The following is a 19,180-nucleotide window of genomic DNA, read 5'->3' on the forward strand; positions in this document are numbered from 1 at the left end:
GCGGTTAAAGGCGCTGCAGTCTGGAACCGCAAGACCGCTACGGTCGCAGGTTCGAATCCTGCCTCGGGCATGGATGTTTGTGATGTCCTTAGGTTAGTTAGGTTTAACTAGTTCTAAGTTCTAGGGGACTAATGACCTCAGCAGTTGAGTCCCATAGTGCTCAGAGCCATTAGTTAATAAGAACATCTATGATTGAGATGTCATCTAAAGTCAACTTACAATTTTAAAATGTTAGAAAAAAGGAAATGAAGTAATACAGAATGCTACGCTTGTAACGTACGTTTTTGTTCTACATTGTTTAGCTCTGATATTTACAGGATCACAGAGAAAGCATCTTAGGTTCTGGAGGGAAAAGCCGTAATTGTAATTACCTGCACTACAACAGAAACAAGAAGGACAACTTACGGAAAAATAATGTAAGCTCACAATCGACTTTGAAGCAGATAGTTCCTGTGACTTAGTATGGGCAGAGGTTATATTCGACAACCGGCATAAATTTAATTTAGACGAACGCAAAATCTCCAAGATTGGTGAAGTTTTACTGAGGCTCGAAATTTGGTGCGGATTTCAATGCGAGATGCATTTAATAGTTTCCACAACATAACTCGCTCTAGAAATGTGGCGGAAAACCCAAAGAGATACTGGTCCCATGTTAAGTAAACCAGCGGAAAGGCTCTGTAAGTACCTTTACTGCGCGACAGCGACGGTAATGTTACTGATAACAGTGTGACAGTGCCACTAAAGTGGAGTTAGTAAATGCATTTTTCGAAATTCCTTCACCAAAGAAGACGAAGTAAATATTCCAGAATTCGAAATGAGAACAGCTGCAAACATAATTTAGAAGTAGATATCCCTGGTGTTGCAAAGCAACTGAAATTACACTGTCAGTGACAGAGGAAGTGATCAAATATCTTTTCAAAAAGTCTCTAATGTATAAGAAAAGTAGGTCTAATACATTTGATTCTGATGTTCTTTAGTAACAATTAATTTTCTGTATTAAGCTCCTTGCTTTTACTGACCTGTTTAAAGATAATCAACAATTTAGTAAGAAATTTAATTTTTAAAGGACTATATCTAAATGTTCTTAAATATATTTACATCTACTATAAATGTTTGCAGCTAAACTTAAATAAAAAATATTTGAGGTGCCAAAATTGTCAACCTTAGCATCAGTTCAGTTTTGGGATGTCAATTTTAGGTGCAATTGAAAGGTTCAGTTCCCATTTTCTTTTACAAAAGCGTATACTATCAGTTTAACAAACCATCATATTTTAGGTGATAGTTGTGATTCTGAAGCTCCAGAAAATTATTTTAGAACTCACAATTATTTAACAGTATGATCATAATATTGGAAGGTAGAAAAAAGTTATCTTAACGTGGCAACAATAAAGATACTTTTGTGAGGCTTGAAACACTTTTTAATTTTTACATTAAGGACTGATTCGCATCACACTTTGCACAGGCTTTGGACCGTCAGAATGATAAATGACCATTTACCATTCTTGCGTGTGTAAAATCAGCCTAAACACGCTGAACTAATGTACATTCTATTTACAATTACAACTTAATATTAGCTCCAAAAATGCTGCTTCAGTGTTTTGATAATTTTATCTCAGTAATCTGCGAGGACTCAGTGGTCTTCATAATTTTTAATACATTATTTTTAACGTATTTTAGTCCAGTTTCTGAATATGGGCAGTGGCTTTTAAGTAAGGCCTAATGTTGCCTGTCTCTTCATAATTCTTTACTATTCTCTCTATCCTGTCGTCCAGCTTAAGTACTTCTTCTTCCTCTTCTTACCTTCAAGATTCATTTCCAATTTAATGTGCATGCAGTTTGTGAGCTCTACTTCCTTTTTCAAGCACTCCACCAAATAGTTGATTCTAGGGTGAGAATACTATTTACTAGGGTGATAATACTATTTATTTTGTTGTGCCAACCTTCAACAGCATTCGTCATTCGGTGCCTTTTTCCGTAACAGTCCAACATTTCTATTGCTATATCCTCATTCTCTAGCCAGTTATCCACAAAGTGGTCAAAACATTGAGAGAACCTTCCGTTATCAGGAGCTTCTGCATGAATCTCAATCCATCCATTGCTTACGTCCACCGGTTTTACAACTGCCAGCGCTGCACACATGCTGACGTGAAGTCTTAAATCCTCGTTCTAGCGGCACTCCTCAGTTAGACCGAGAATACGAATTCTTCTCCATAAACTCTTCTTCATATGGAAATAGAATCCATTTATTTCAGTTGTGGGAAAAACTTGACGAATGGCCGATATCGCAGCTGCCTCAAAGTCCACCTTTACTTGTTTAGGACACCGCTCAGAGACTGACTTTTTTATCAAACGAAACAGACGAACATATGTGTCTTTCATCTTATTAGGGAGCAGTGCAAATACAGTAGGAAGAATGTTTGTTTCTTTAATCGGGCCTCCTAAGTTTACGTGTATGGTGTAGATTTGTGCAAACTGCTTGCTGCATCTCTTAAATGTTCCATCCATAAAAAAATGGGAACATGTTTTTAAACTTTCTTTTCCTTTGCTTCCAATAAAAATCATTATTCTTACCTCTAATATATCGTCTTCCAGAAGAAAACTACTGCCATCTCCCATTTTTAATAGATCTTCATGCAGATCAATTTCATAAGACTTCTTGGGCTCTTGTTGGTTCCCCCACTCTTGACTCCATCGACGACGCATGGTTCTCTTCATAGATTCTGAATTAGGCATCACTGTAACAAAGTCATAAACTTTATTGTGTAGGTTTCCCATTTCATCCACGTATATCTCCGATAACTGTGTAGTTTCTTCTCGGGACCTTCTCTTCGCCCTTTCCACTTACTTTCTCACTTTCAGAGCCGCGTCGTCAGGTGGTCCACAGAGATGTTCTAATACGTTCAACACTTCTCCGTTCCTCAACAGCAGCTTTCCCTTGCAATGATCCGCTTTTCGGCGTAAGCATATCCATGTAACAACACCTTCTTTAGATTCCCTCTGGTTAAGATAAGCGTAACCTTTGTAATGAGCAGGCGGCCTGCCCTTGTTCGTTGTAATGACTTCCGTAATGATGGTCACGTTAGGAGCTTCGAAAGCAAACTGGATGGGTGGGTGAGGAGGAGGAGGAAGAGGAGGGGGGGGGGAGACAAGGGACCCGACCCTTCGGAGCAGGTAAAATCGTGGCAAATGTCCGGCGTGGCAAATGTCCGGCGTGGCAACTGTGAGGGAGATAATGTTGAAAAGTGATACAGCTTTGTACCACTTCTGCACAATAAGTAACATTTAAAAAATGTTTAAGGTTTTCATTTGACTCACCCTCATAGTATAGACGATGCGGCAGTGCAAGTAGCGTTACTTAATTCTCCTCTCTAGAACATCTCACTCAGCTTCGATCAATTGCTTCTAGCTACACTGAACAGTACTAGCACTGGTATTAAGATTAACCTTCCTTGTGACTTCCGTAATGTGTCCTCCTCCGTAGCTGGGCGGCCTGCACACGACCCTCCCAGTCGTTTTCAGTTTTCCAACCCTTCGAACCGCTACTTGTAATTGAAGTAGTTCCTCGGTTAGCATCACGGGGTTAAGTACACCCATTTACAGTCGTACCATTAAATACTTCTGGGAGGAACGCGGGGTGAGCCCTGTTCCTACACATGGCTTTCAGAGGCGCTATGGTGGCAGAAGCAATTAACTCATTTTTTAAAATTTAATTTAATTTTATTTTGATATACATACTATGAAACCAGCAGAATGAAGTGAAGCACAGTGCTCTAAATGGTCTCGATGCTTATCCAAGACAGATTTCTAATACAAAAACGGCGGTGTTTTCTGCGGACATAGAACGTCTTCTGACTATTAAAGGGCGAATGTATACGTACCGGATGATTCTACGACGATGTTACAAACTTTCATGGATGATGGAAAAGGGTAAATGTATAAATTTGAGGTAACGATGGTTCAAATGGCTCTGAGCACTATGGGACTCAACTGCTGTGGTCATAAGTCCCCTAGAACTTAGAACTACTTAAACCTAACTAACCTAAGGACAGCACACAACACCCAGCCATCACGAGGCAGAGAAAATCCCTGACCCCGCCGGGAATCGAACCCGGGAACCCGGGCGTGGGAAGCGAGAACGCTACCGCACGACCACGAGATGCGGGCTTTGAGGTAACGGATTCTGTTCTGATACCTCTGACAGTCGAGTACATGTGAAGCGTCAGTGTATGCCCCAGGATAAAGAAACAAGTAAACCGGCATGGGAAAGGTGCAGGCCATTTATCAAAAGTCTTTTGTTACTTCGCACAAGTCCAACAATCTTCTATTGCACAGATACTAAAATCACTAATAAAATACAAACGATTCAGACAGTTACTCAAAAATTTCTTCAGTCGAATCAATCTATGATTCATTAATTAATTTATACGAATAAAATGCACCAATTTAGGAATGACTGACAAGCAAGTAGTACAATCAAATATAATTCAAACACGGGCATAGCACTGTGCAAACAGTGACAGCAGTGATGCTAAAGATTAAAATTCCAACATTTGGCTGGCCAGAGAGGGTGCTTGACATTAATGAATGTAACTTAAGAAATGTAGCAACATAAATTTACGCAAGCCTGTTATCAACACAAATATCCAATATTTGACCGATCGGAGAAGCCCATTGGGTTTAATCAAGATACTGACGTCGAACAATAATAAAAAATATCATTTACCAAATAGAGCATTACACCAATATTAAAACTATTACGTTAAAACCAAATTTCAATCAGGGAAAACAGTGAAGGGGCAGGTAAGCAGGGCACGTCTGATTAAGATGGTTTAGAGTAACGGGCACTGCTGGTTAAATTAACGCCCGATTGCTGCGAGATTGAAACTCAGTTTATGAGGGATGCCGTACCAAGCCAGGAGGCCGCAACGCCTCAGATGCTACGGTGAGACGGGAAGCGGCCCGCCGCCAGCGCGCACGTACACAGTCGACGCCGACACATTACACCCGGTGAACCAGTCGGTAACTAATAACTCCCGAGGACAGCGTCTCTAAGCGCGGAAAGCCGATAGCAAACAAGCAATCATATAATCCATGCGCAATAATCACAGAGCAAATGAAAATGCTGGCCGCGCGGGAATAGCCGAGCGGTCTCAGGCGCTGCAGTCATGGAGTGTTCGGCTGGTTCCGGCGGAGGTTCGGGTCCTCCCTCGGGCATGGGTGTGTGTGTTTGTCCTTAGGATAATTTAGGTTAAGTAGTAGGGACTGATGACCATAGCAGTAAAGTCCCATAAGGTTTCACACACATTTGAACATTTTTTTGAAAATGCTCAGACCAAGATAAGAAACTGAATGTTCCGGTGGCCCCAAGTCCCAACTAACCCTTACGTATTACGACAAGATTATTACAATAAGAATTACTAAAAGCATTAACCGGTTAATCTTACAATAAAATGTAACAACAAGTTAAGTAATAACCAAGAAAACACAGGATATTCAACACATTAAGTGACTCCAAATGTAACGACATATGTTGTGGGCTAACACTCAGACAACTACAACAGTAATTATATTTAAAACAATAAATATTAATTTTCTCGAAAGGGCAAAATCTCACTAGAGTTACGGAACTAAATTACCCAAACGAACCAAGATTCCCAGGGCCACAAGCGTTTGCGTACCACGGCCGTAGGCAATTTTGTAGTGGCTACATTACTCAGGGAAGCAACAACTTCCAATACAAATAAGACTCAGTCTCGACCTCAGTGGTCACTAATACACGTGAAGGCCTAGAACATATGACACAATTAGTTTCAGGCCCGACTGACTCGACAAGCAGGCATTGAACGAGTTGCACTGAAAAGAACACAAATGTGCCACTCAGATAATTTCAGACAGAGGCACAAAAAGGTAAATTTAACGCTTGAGACAGAGGGGTGGAGAACCACAAGCAATGCAGCGTAGCGGGAGCGGATGTTTCAATCAAGTAAGTAGTACCTTATCCCCCAAGGGCAGAACAGACGGCACCAGAAAATGAACAGCACTCCAACACCCACATCAGCAACTATGCCTCCCTAATCCAGGATAAACTTGGTGCGCCGACATTAGGCCGGAGTACTGGAGGAGGGAGGAGGAGGATATTGGTGTTTAACGTCCCGTCGACAACGAGGTCATTAGAGACGGAGCGCAAGCTCGGGTGAGGGAAGGATGGGGAAGGAAATCGGCCGTGCCCTTTCAAAGGAACCATCCCGGCATTTGCCTGAAGCGATTTAGGGAAATCACGGAAAACCTAAATCAGGATGGCCGGAGACGGGATTGAACCGTCGTCCTCCCGAATGCGAGTCCAGTGTGCTAACCACTGCGCCACCTCGCTCGGTCGCCGGAGTACTGTCAACCAACACAACTGCGTGGACCACCGGCCGCTTAGGCAGTCGTGCGGCCGTAAGCTCCGTGAACAGCTTACGGTACGTCACATGTGCCTCTCATCCCTCTCTCCTTGACTGCGACCGACTGCCTGCCCATGTGGTCAACAAGTCGCCCCCAGAAACTACAGCCAAGGACTCAACTAACAGGCGACAGAAGCCCCACCCGGCACTAGACAGAGACGGATCGCGCCGATAGGCACAGATGTAAAATATAGAACGAGCCGTTACGGCTCAACATACACGGGTACTGTTGTTATTAAGATTGTTGTGTAGGCAATTTTGAGAGGCGGTAGTGTAGGCCAGAGCACGGAAAAAGTCTGGCAAACATGGGCTCCAAAGTGCATACCTTAAGAGCTCTGAGTATTTGTTCGTCTTCGATACTGTGATACACAAATTTTCTAGTGCAAATTATTTCTTTTGGTTTATTTTTGGAGAGGTTGGTGTGGACCAAAACAAGAAGAAATTCCTCCAGTAAATATGGGCTCTAAGACGCATACCTTAAGAACTATGGGCACTTGTTCAGTAGAAGAGATGTAGAGTTAGTCCAGGAGAGTTGGAATACCGGGAAAGACGGACCACTGGCGTGTTTTACAAATGGGTCACTGGAGAGCAGCTCCAGCTACTTGCAAGGAAGCTCTTCTGTGAAATAACGTGGTGCAGAAGTGCTGTTGTCATTTTCCTGTTAGTTCTGGGAAAAATCACACTCTCTGTTCTGGTAATTTTTATCTTATAGTTACATAATTCTAGTATTAATACTTACTTTGCACAATACTGATTCAGTGTTTTACTGAGAGTTTGACAGATGCATAGGGATGAAACTAACCTAAAATGACCACCGGGTTAGCTGCTTAGAGACAGAAGTCGGGGTGGTCCATCTTTCCCAGACAATCGGGAGAGATGGATCCGTCTTATTTGGGAGAGAAGGACCACTTGTTTTCATGTGAGAGAAATGAGCACAATTAGATTTAGTTTCAAGGCACGTGCAATAATCTCATTGAAGATTGCCGCTGTCTCAGACTATACTTACGTGTCGGAAGGTAGGTCTGTGCCAACAAATGGAAGAGCAGAGTCAGACACACAAGCCAACCAACTGCTTCATAGTTCATCAGAAGACCTGTTGATCGCAAGTGCCTCAAAAGAGCAAAGTTATCTGCCCAAGTCAAATTCCTTCTTTGACGTAAGTTCGGACTGCACTCCTACTAAATCTAAAACTTCCAAGATCAGCACCTCAAAACGGACCACTGCAAAGCAGACAAAACTTTTGGAAAAATATAATCCGTTCCTTCTATTGGTAAAAACCCGAATTTTAGGAGGAAGGCAGCAACTGTATCCAAAGAGCTAAATTCTGCTGAAAATGTTGAAACTGTAAATGTTGAAACTGTAAGTGGGAAAGAAAATAAAGGAAACAGAAGAAGGCATAAAAAGATCACCATAGGGAAATGCTGATAAAGAGAAAAACAGACTGAAGAAACGCAGTAAGAAAAATACTCCAAATAGGTCACTGCGTTCATCAGATGGAGACATTGTAGAAGATTACGAAAATAACTTTGGTAAATGAGATGAGCATGACTGGGTGTTGTGTGAAGGCGTGAAGTCCTTAAGTTAGTTAGGTCTAAGTAGTTCTAAGTTCTAGGGGACGGATGGTACAGCCATTTGAACCTCTTTTTTTTTTTTTTTAAGATGAGCATGAATGTGTTGGTTGCGGTGAAATCTAATGCGAAGCTGATAAAAATGACCATTGGATTCAATGTGTTGCCTGCTCACGATGGTCAATGTCTGCTGCTAATGCTTGTACAAAACCAGTAACTCATCAGAAACGCCAGTGTTCAGTCAAGATTTATAATTAATGGATAAAATTGTTTTGGACTAAAATACCTAACACCATAATTCTGTATTGATTACAACGTATTCCAAATTAATATATGAAATTTTAATTGGCTCTTTTCTTCATGTATAGCCATTTTTATATGGCCCATGTCTCCCAGAACACTAGTCCATCTCATCCATACACCTGTGGGTGACATTGACCACCCATGTATATTTTGATTCTGTCAAATGTGTTGCATTTTAAGTGATAGTGCTTCAACAATTTATTGTACTTAAGTTTATATGTCACTCTGTGCGAACATGCTGCCAGAAGTCAAATAAAGTTGAAAACACTGAAATATTGTGCTGAAGAAAAAAAGTGTTCCGACTCTTCAGTATTTATCCTATTTCAATATAGGGAAGATGAACAAGTGCTCATAGCTCTTAAGTTATGTGCTTTAGAGTCCGTGTTTACTAGATTAACACCTCTGAAAGTTGCCTACCCAACAATCTTTTCAACAACAACACCCGTATCTGTTTCCTGTTGTCAGAGATATCAGAAATCTTTTCAACAACACCACTCGTATCTGTATTCCGTTGTCAGAGATATCAGAAAGATCCTTCGCTTGTGATGTCAACTTGGCTGTTTCCGGACCAACGTCTCTTACCTCAAATTGATAAATTTACGTTTCTCTATTCTGAAAGTTTGGAACATCATCGTGGAATCATCCTGTATATACAATGGCAGTCATAACCTTACAAGCCGTTGGTATTAACTCTGTTACTCTGTCTAATGTCTTTTATTTACTACTATGTTTATTATTATCAATATGTTGTTATAACACTTATCACTATGCTGAAACACAAATTTATGCTCAGTTACAGATAAAAAGTTTTATAAAACGTTCTAAAGAGGGTCCATTGTATAAATGTGGACTGTAGGGCTGAAAGAAGCAATGAATAAATGAAAATAGAAAACTGGAAGTCGTCTGGTGCTTGTACGTACAGATAACATTACCGCTAGTAAAACATAGTCTTGTTGGTTCTGGAGGGGCGAAGAAAAAAAAAATGTGGAAAATACAAACAAGAAGACGAGTCGTGATTATAGGACATGAGTTAAGACTTCAGAGAATAATTTTCGTGGTATTAGAGGGAGATGTAGAGAGTAAAACCTACAGGGGAAGAGAGAAAAGTGAGAACCTAGTACAGCAAGCATCTGAAAGCTTCAATGTAGCTGTAGACGTCTTTCAAGTACCCAATCCCGTGCGCCTCACAGCTCCAATGAAATAATATTTTTCTTTAGTGTAAGGGGCAGTCAAGTGAAACCAGACAGATGGAAAAAAATAACTTTGAAAAGTAATCGCCATAATTGTTAATACATTTATCCCACAGTGAGGGGAGACAGCCAATGCCTGTATGAAAAAATGTTTGCAGTTGTGTACGAAACCATGATTGTACCTAGGCGTGTACCTCTTCGTCCGAAGCAAATCGACAGCCACGGATGTCGTTTTGAGGACTCCAAAACTATGAAAATCGCACGGGGAGAGATCGGGTTTGTATCTAGGATGTGTAAGTTAACTTTGTGTTCTGCCTTACGGCAGGTCTCGTAATGGGGGATGCCTCGTCAGAGAGGTCCATCGCAAGAGCGTCTAGGGAAGTGATTCCACTGGTGGTTTTCCGTTGCCTTCCACTGATGGTGATGAAATGATAATGAGGACAACACAACACCCAGCCCCTGAGCGGAGAAAATCTCCGACCCAGCCGGGAATCGAACCCGGGCCCCTTGGCGTGACGACCACGGCGCTGACCACGTAGCTATCGTGGCGGATGCGGATGTGTAAAGATTTCCCAGAAAATTCTGCAGCGTAATCGAAACAACAGAACAACAGGTACACCAGCTTTGGGAAAGTCAAGATGACCTTTTCCTTTGACTGCCAGGGCCTGCTGGTTATTGACTATCTGGAATACAGCGCCACAATTAAAGGACACGGCCAGTCGGAAAAAATGCCCGGCAATGTTGACGGAGGGCATCATTCTGTTGCAGGATAATGCCCGCCCAGAAATTACCAAGCTTGTTTCAACTACGCGCAGATTTTTGCTGGGAAGTAAGTTCCTATATACCCTCCATACAGTCCCGATCCTTCCCCATACGATTTCCATGTTTTTGGGGCACTGAGGAAGGACATTTGTGGCCGTCGATTTGCTTGAGACGAAGGCGTGTATTCCTGGGTGCAAGCGTAGTTCCGTAAAGCAAACGTTTTTCTATGAATGCATTGACCGTCTTGTCTCATAGTGGGACAAAATTCTGAACAGCTATGGCGATTACTTTTGAAATAATATACAGTTTACTTATTTTTTCCATAGTCCAGCCCCGCAGTCTGAGACGCCTTGCCACAGTTCGCGCGACTGCCCCGTCAGAGGTTCGATTCCTGCCTCAGGCATGGGTGTGTGTGTGTGTGTTGTCCTTAGCGTAAGTTAGTTTAAGTTAGATTAAGTTGTGTGTAAGCATAGGGATCGATGAGCTCAGCGCCGGCAGGAGTGGGCGAGCGGTTCTAGGCGCTACAGTCTGGAACCGCGCGACCGCTACGGTCGCAGGCTCGAATCCTGCCTCGGGCATGGATGTGTGCAATGTCCTTAGGTTAGTTAGGTTTAAGTAGTTCTAAGTTCAAGGGGACTGATGACCTCAGAAGTTAAGTCCCATAGTGCTCAGAGCCATTTTTTTGATGAGCTCAGCAGTTTCGTCCCATAGGAACTTACCACCACCATTGGTCCAGTTTTCATTTGACTGTTCCTTATAGAACAGTGTTCGGTATCTAATCGGGTTCACTGAAAGCTTCAGTCTGTTGGAACAATGGTGCCCGGTACCATGTCTGGATTATGTCAGTGCTTCAGTCTGGATGCATTGCTCTTTTGTTGCCGTAAGACGAGATACGGTGTGGCGTGTGTTGCAGCGGGCGGGATGAACGCGACGCTGTGCGGGCAGACCCCTGCAGTGGCGGTGGAGCACCCGTGCTACATTACGGTGACGCTGCTGGCGATCCTGCAGCTGGCTCGCGGACTGGGAGGGGCGTCCAGTTTGGTGCACGGGCTCGTCTACCTCGACGACAACGTCGTATCGGAGGCGGCGCCTGCGCTCATAGGTAAGGTCTTCACGCTTTACATCCCACCCCCCTAACATTGTCTTACCTGTTTATACGCTTAAGCCATTCATTATAAATTTTGATCGTGTCTATTGCTATAATACTGGCCATTAAAATTGCTACACCCCGAAGATGACGTGCTTAAAGACGCGAAATTTAACCGACAGGAAGAAGAATATGTGATATGCAAATTATTAGCTTTTCAGAGCATTGACACAACGTTGGCGCCGGTGGCGACACCTACAACGTGCTGACGTGAGGAAGGTTTCCAACCGATTTCTCATACACAAACAGCAGTTGACGGCGTTGCCTGGTGAAACGTTGTTGTGATGCCTCGTGTAAGAAGGAGAAATACGTACCATCACGTTTCCGACTTTGATAAAGGTCGGATTGTAGCCTATCGCGATTGCGGTTTATCGTATCGCGACATTGCTGCTCGCGTTGTTCGAGATCCAATGACTGTTAGCAGAATATGGAATCGGTGGGTTCAGGAGGGTAATACGGAACGCCGTGCTGGATCCCAACGGCCTCGTATCACTAGCAGTCGAGATGACAGGCATCTTATCCGCATGGCTGTAACGGATCGTGCAGCCACGTCTCGATCCTTGAGTCAACAGATGGGGACGTTTGCAAGACAACAACCATCTGCACGAACAGTTCGACGACGTTTGCAGCAGCATGGACTATCAGCTCGGAGACCATGGCTGCAGTTACCCTTGACGCTGCATCACAGACAGGAGCGCCGGCTATGGTGCACTCAGCGACGAACCTGGGTGCACGAATGGCAAACCGTCATTTTTTCGGATGAATCCAGGTTCTGTTTACAGCATCATGATGGTCGCATCCGTGTTTGGCGACATGGCGGTGAACGCACATTGGAAGCGTGTATTCGTCATCGCCATACTGGCGTATCACCCGGCGTGATGGTATGGGGTGCCATTGGTTACACGTCTCGGTCACCTCTTGTTCGCATTGACGGCACTTTGAACAGTGGACGTTACATATCAGATGTGTTACGACCCGTGGCTCTACCCTTCATTCGATCCCTGCGAAAGCCTACATTTCAGCAGGATAATGCACGACCGCATGTTGCAGGTCCTGTACGGGCCTTTCTGGATACAGAAAATGGCCAGCACATTCTCCAGATCTCTCACCAATTGAAAACGTCTGGTCAATGGTGGCCGAGCAATTGGCTCGTCACAATACGACAGTCACTACTCTTGATGAACTGTGGTATCGTGTTGAAGCTGCATGGGCACCTATACCTGTACACGCCATCCAAGCTCTGTTTGCCTCAATGCCCAGGCGTATCAAAGCCGTTATTACGGCCAGAGGTGGTTGTTCTGGGTACTGATTTCTCAGGATCTATGCACCCAAATTGCGCGAAAATGTAATCGCATGTCAGTATAATATATTTGTCCAATGTATACCCGTTTATCATCTGCATTTCTTCTTGGTGTATCAATTTTAATGGCCAGTAGTGTATATCTTCTTCAGTAGAACTTCGACTGTCCGACCTTCGATTAATCGACTCCTCCAACCATGCGTCCAACTATCCGTCTGCGCTCTGCGCCAAACAGTGTGCCAACATTATCGATCGACTTTATTCCTGTCACAACAGGTCCAATGCTCTGAGCCATGCTCCTTCAAAAACTTTAACGTGTCGTATATCGTATTTCTTACAAAACTCAAAAGAGCGCATTGTTTAAAGAATGGTTTTTAATGCATTTCCTCCCGCTGTTAAGAATTACTTGAAATAAATAGCCTACCAGCTCAGGCAGTTGTATAGCCAGACAACGCCCCAAGCTACCCCTCTAAGTCTGGACTTCAACAAAGCGACATAAAAGCTAATTTGTTGCCTCCTTCCACCCCTCCCCCCGTGACTTCATTACTCCATCCAATGGACGAGGGAGTCTCGAGTGTTAAAAAGACGTTACAGGAGTAAACGCGTCAGCGCTTTGTCAGAGAAGACAGAAGAGGTTTGTAATGTTACTGAAACCATGAAAACCCTCAACATAAAAGATACAATTAACACAGTTACTCAAGCTGTGGAAGAAGTTAAGCAAACCTCTCTACAAAAATCATGGAAGAAGGTTTGTCCAACCCTAAATCAAGAGAAAGGAGATCCAGAAATTAATGAGTCAGAGCGCTGCAGCTTTAGTGACTGATTTGCAGACTACGGAATCATATCCAGCCTACTGATGTAGGGGAGTGGCTAGCAGATGGTGACGTTGGTGCTGTCACCAACGAAGAATGCGATGGTCATAGTTTCTCCTTTGTTTTGTGACAGTATGGTGTTGAGGAAGAGGAGTCAGTTGATGAAGGAAAGGAAGAAGACGAAAAACTCAGCCACTCTACAGCGAAGGATGCATACGAGACTGTCCTCAAATATTTGGAACGACAGCCAACCCTCTACAGCCATGAACATATTCTGGGAAAAGAAGTGGCGTGATGCAGGCCCAAAGTCAAGGTTTAAGATAGAAACAAAAACATTTTACATTTTTTAAATAGATTATCAGCGTCTAAAGTTTTCTGTTTTCCTTTCTCTGTATTAGAAAAGTATTATTTTTTCTTAATTTTGATTTAGTGTATCGTTTTGAGCTTTGTAAATTTGTTTAATTCTCCCCTCATTATATGACCTTTTTAGCGTTCTGACTACCCCCTGATCCCAAAAGCGATGGTTAGTTGAGGTTCTACTGTAACTATCTTCTTCTGTAAATACATTAATTAAAGCCTCCCTGGCACCATTTCTTGCTGTATGGTCGGCTGCTCGTAGTCTTGAAATTAGCCTTGCTGACTCTCGATCAAGGGGCCATTTGTTCATTTCCCAGCCGGGTAGAGGATTCTCCCCACTCACGTCTTGGGGTGCTTGTTGCCATTATCATCAAATATGCGGTCAAATAAAGACTTACACCATACGGTCAAGCACCCCAGGAGGTGGCAAAAAATACCATACGCACATTTCTGTCTGTCTGTTCCGTCTAATCTCTGCCACTCCTGCTGGGATGTTGATACTGTTTTCACTAACAGATAGACTGATTCACGGGGAAGGTTTGTTTGTATGATTTATAAATACGCTGATGGGGGAAAAATCACATCACCAAGAAGGATTTGTGTGACATAAACGAAAGTTGGTAGGCATATTTCTACAGATGAAAGAAGATGCCTATTCAAGTTTCGCACCAGTCGCATAAGAGAGGCGCTAGTGGCTCCACCATAAAGATGCAAATCAGGTTTGCTGTAAATACACGCTGCAACGGTCGTGAGCGTTTGCTGCCTTTGAGATTGTACTTGCTGAGTTGGTGTCAGTCAAGACTGACTTAAGGCGACAAACACGCAATTGTCAACATCTCACTGACTTTGAACGGGTTGGTGTAATAGGTCTACGAGAAGCTGGATGTTCCTTCTGCAATACTGCAGAAGAACATGGGAGGAATATAGCCACAGTACATATTTGCTGGCAGTGGTGGTCACAAAAGTACTGGGCTCGGCAAGGCCATCTGCCATTACCGAGAGGGAAGACTTTCGTGTTCGGCGTATGGCTCTAGGGCGTCCTACTGCATCTGCAGCAGCAATCTGAACAGCAGCTGGCACGCCATTGGCACAACGAACTGCTGCAAATCGGTTACTTGAGGGACAATCCCGAGACCGGCGCCCTGTAACGTGCATTTCACTGATACCAAATCAGCGCCATTTGCGAATTCAGTTGTGTCAAGCGAGAGTTCGTTGGAGGGCAAGGAATCGGTCTGTTGTGTTTTCTGATGGAAGCTGGTTCTACTTCGGTGCAAGTGACGGCTGAGTACCGGTTAGAGGGAGGCTAGTCGAGGGCCAGCAGTCAGCCTGTCTGCATGCTATACACACTGGACCTACACCTGGATATGCGGTCAGGGGTGCAATTTCGTATGACAGCAGGAGCACTCTCATGATTATCCCACGCACCACGCATCGTGCGTCAGTCTGGTGATTCGACCTGCTGTGCCGCAATTCATGAACAGTATTCCAAGGGGTGTTATCCAACAGGATAACGGTACACCCACATACCGCTCTTGTAACCCAGTATGCTCTACAAAGTGTCGACATGTTACCTTAGTCTGCTCCATCACCAAGTCTGTTTCCTGTCAGTGACATACGGAACTCGGACGACAACTCCAGCGTTGTAACAAACAGCATTAACCATCCCTATTTTGACTGACCAAGTGCAATAGGCAAGGAACGCCATCCCACAAACTGATATCCGGCACCTGTACTACGCAACGCATCCACGTTTGTTTGTATGCTTGCACTAAACATTCTGGCGGTTACACAACTTTTGATGTACTACCATTTCGCATTTGCAATGGCTTATCTCTTGCTTACATTAACCTGTGATATTACGATGTTAATTACTTAAATATGTGACTTAGACTAATGTATTCTCAAAATTTCATTTCTCTTGCTTACATTAACCTGTGATATTACGATGTTAATTACTTAAACATGTTACTTAGACTAATGTATTCTCAAAATTTCATTACTCTGCATTAAGAGTTTTTTGTAGTTGCAATTTTTTCCCATCAGTGTATTTCATCCAAATTGACCAATTTATGATGAATTAAAGTCCCAACCATTGATCAAAAATACCATTGCCGTCTAGCGGTGAACGGCAGAAGTCGGTGGAATCATCGGTACTTGTTATAAAATAAAGTCTCCAGCCGTTATTTCTCTCTGTATGTGAAAGCTAATCTAAGGGAACTATAGAAGGGATTTTGATACAGTGTTCATTAACAGGAGCTAATGTACGGTTTTTGATACGGTTTTCGCTAATAGGAAGACTGATTCATAAGAAAGATTTTGTTGGCTCAGGATGGACTGTGAGCCATCTGACTGCCGTGCGAAGCCGGCGCGAGCTACTGCTACTGCCCGCAGGTACGAGCTGCTGCTGGCTTTTTAAACGACCTGCGATCCAGAACGTATCAGATACCAAGCCGATAAGAACAGCTTTTCTTTAGTGAGTTGCTAATTAAGGCGCATGAAGGGAAATATGAGTCAAGGTGACACAGAGAATGCAGCTCGTATTGGGCTTGGAGTGGGTTCAGGCGGTCAGCAAGTGGCCGTAACTTGCACTGGTGCTGCGGTCAGGCGGATCGGCTGGCGCTGTAGTTCGCAGCTCCCACGAGAGGTCATTCCAAATGACAATTAAATGTGCAATAGATAACGTCCGGGCCTGCTGAGAACTTCCAAATCTTTGAAGTTACGTAAAAGTAATGATATTTATTTACCTAACGTCCTTCTCTGAATTTTAATCGTAACTCTATGCAGCTCCCCGTAAACAAAATTACTGCTCGTCAGCAGGGTCGTCCAGTCACAGATACATAGTACTATCCATGCGAAGCTGAGGCAGATCGCTAGTAATCTAATAACAACTAGATGAAAACCACATTCGGTTAACTAACAACCGCCCGCAGATCTACTGAAACAAACACAATAATTGCTCTTCAGCTACTGTAAAACTCGTACAGTATTTAAAACAATTTTTTTTAAATATTGAAGCGTTAAAAAGAGTTAGAAACCTGCCATGCTCACACTATAATTGCTATCTAAATACATTGTTAACCACCACAACACAGTTACTAAGCGTAACTTATTAGTTCACAAAGCTGGTCGGAACATGATTGTTGACTTATAAAACCTCCACAACTTTGTATCATCATGACGTTAGTAACTTATGCTTCTCATACCTGTGTGTGTGTCTATGTGCGCCACCTGTTCGTTGTAATGGCATACTACAGTGGTCAACGGCAAGCATGCGCAACGATTAGCCTCCTACTGGTTTTGTACGCCAACCAGTAGTCATACTCTGACCAGCCTTTGCATATTCACACTTTACGCTCAGTAAAGATGCGGTTAACACTACACATAGGTATCAGTTATAATGTGAACACAGCAGGCACTTTACTGTTTTTAATCCCTTAACATTTTAATAAAATTTGGTTTTGTTAAAAATGGTTAGATTTGTACTGCGAGGCAGTCTCTGCAGATCTGAGAATGGTTGCCAGTCTACCGAAACCATTAATCTCTTGCACTGCTCAGCAAGAACATTATGAGCACCGACCCACTATCGACATAAACCCATCCAGGTGATAGCAGCGTCACCTGGCGGGAAATAACTGTTAGTGAGACACATGCACGGTGCATGTAATATCAGTGCCGCGTACTGTCCTTGTGTAGAATGGGGAAGTCGCATGATCTGTCTGAGTTTGACCGAGGGCAGATTGCGATGCCCTGCAGCCTCGGCAAGAGCGCTTCAGTAACTGCACGACTTGCCGGGTTTTCGGGGATAGCTGTGGTGAGTGTCTTCAACAACTAAGGTGAAATCACATCCACACGTCGTGTGGTTGGCGGCCCCCCTTCATTACAAGTGTCGGACGTCGTAGACTGAGCAGACTGGTAAAACAGACAGACGGCGATCTTTCGCGGAACTAATATCAGATTTTAACTATGGGCAGTGTACAAATGTGTCTGAACACACAGTGCAGCGAACACTCCTAACAATGCAACTGTCAATGTTAACACCATAACATCGACAGCTGCGACTGACATGGGCATGTGACCATCGACTCTGGACGCTGGTTTTCAGTGATAGAGCGTTGCACGGTTTGATGAATCCCAATACGTTCATGCCGATGGGAGGGCGCGGGTCCGTCGTCTTCCAGGGCAACAACTCTTTGACACCAGTACTGCGGGACGGAGACAAGATGGCGGCAGCTCCATTATGCTCTGAAGAACATTCACGTGGGCATCCATGGGTCAAGTGGAGCTCGTGCAAGGCACCACAATGGCCAAGGAGTATCGTACAATTGTTCAGACTACATACACCCCGTTATGATGATTATGTTTCCCGACGGCAGTGGCATTTTTCAACAAGATGCGCCATGTCACAACGCCAGGAGTGTGATGGAGTTGTTTTGGGAACACAGTGGCGTCTTCTAATTGATGTGCTGGCCCCCAACTTCCCATATCTGAACCCGATCGAACACATCTAGGATGTTACTGAGTGTGAAGTAAAAGCTCATCGCTTCCCACGCCGGAATTTACGGGAATTAGGTGACTTGCGTGTGCAGATGTGGTGCCAAATGCCTCCAGCGACCTACCAAAGCCTCATTCCTTCTACGCCACGACGCGTCGCCGCTGTTATCCATGCCAAAGGAGAACATACCGAATATTCGGTACGTGGTCCTAATGTTCTGGCTGGTTGTATTTCTATCGAGATGATTAAAATTTATAAGGAAAGATACAGGTAGCTGTTTCTCCCTCTTACAAATTATACCATTAATTTCACCTCATTACATCTACATATACAGTGATAGTCTGCAATTCACAGCTCAGTGCCTGGAGGAGGGTTCATCTAACCACCTTCAGACTATTTGTCTTCCGTTCCACTAATGAACAGCGAGCAGGAAAAAGGAACACTTACTTCTTTCCGGTCTGACTTCTCTTATTTTGTCACGACAGTCATTTCTCCCTTTACAGGCTGGGATCAACAAGATATTTTCGCATTCGCAGAAGAAAGTTGCCGACTGAAATTTCGCGAAACGATCTCGTAGCAACACCATCGAGTAAGAAACAAGTGTGGAAAACTGAACGCCTGAGAATTATGTCACCTATCTGGTAATATTGACCCAAAATGAGCACAGGAGGAATTGTGGGACCAGATAACCGAACGAATCTTCCGCAAGCATTCATAGTTAGCTCGAGTCCTCTGAAATTCTTACCATTTGTACCGTTTTGAACTGATCCATCTCAGTAAAGATTCAGTTAAACTAACTTTTGTTT

General features: G+C 43.6%; 1 protein-coding gene across 1 annotated transcript in view; it reads left to right on the forward strand.

The window, feature by feature from the left end:
• LOC126124148 (solute carrier organic anion transporter family member 74D-like) overlaps nucleotides 1-19,180 on the forward strand; it is a 103,858-nt gene that overhangs the window by 11,845 nt on the left and 72,833 nt on the right. Inside the window, exon 3 of the mRNA XM_049915105.1 lies at nucleotides 11,180-11,368. Coding sequence (XP_049771062.1) covers nucleotides 11,180-11,368 — 189 coding nt within the window. The remainder of the gene's footprint in view (nucleotides 1-11,179; nucleotides 11,369-19,180) is intronic.

Source organism: Schistocerca cancellata, chromosome 1 (assembly GCF_023864275.1).
Source record: "Schistocerca cancellata isolate TAMUIC-IGC-003103 chromosome 1, iqSchCanc2.1, whole genome shotgun sequence".
Lineage (NCBI taxonomy): Eukaryota > Metazoa > Arthropoda > Insecta > Orthoptera > Acrididae > Schistocerca > Schistocerca cancellata.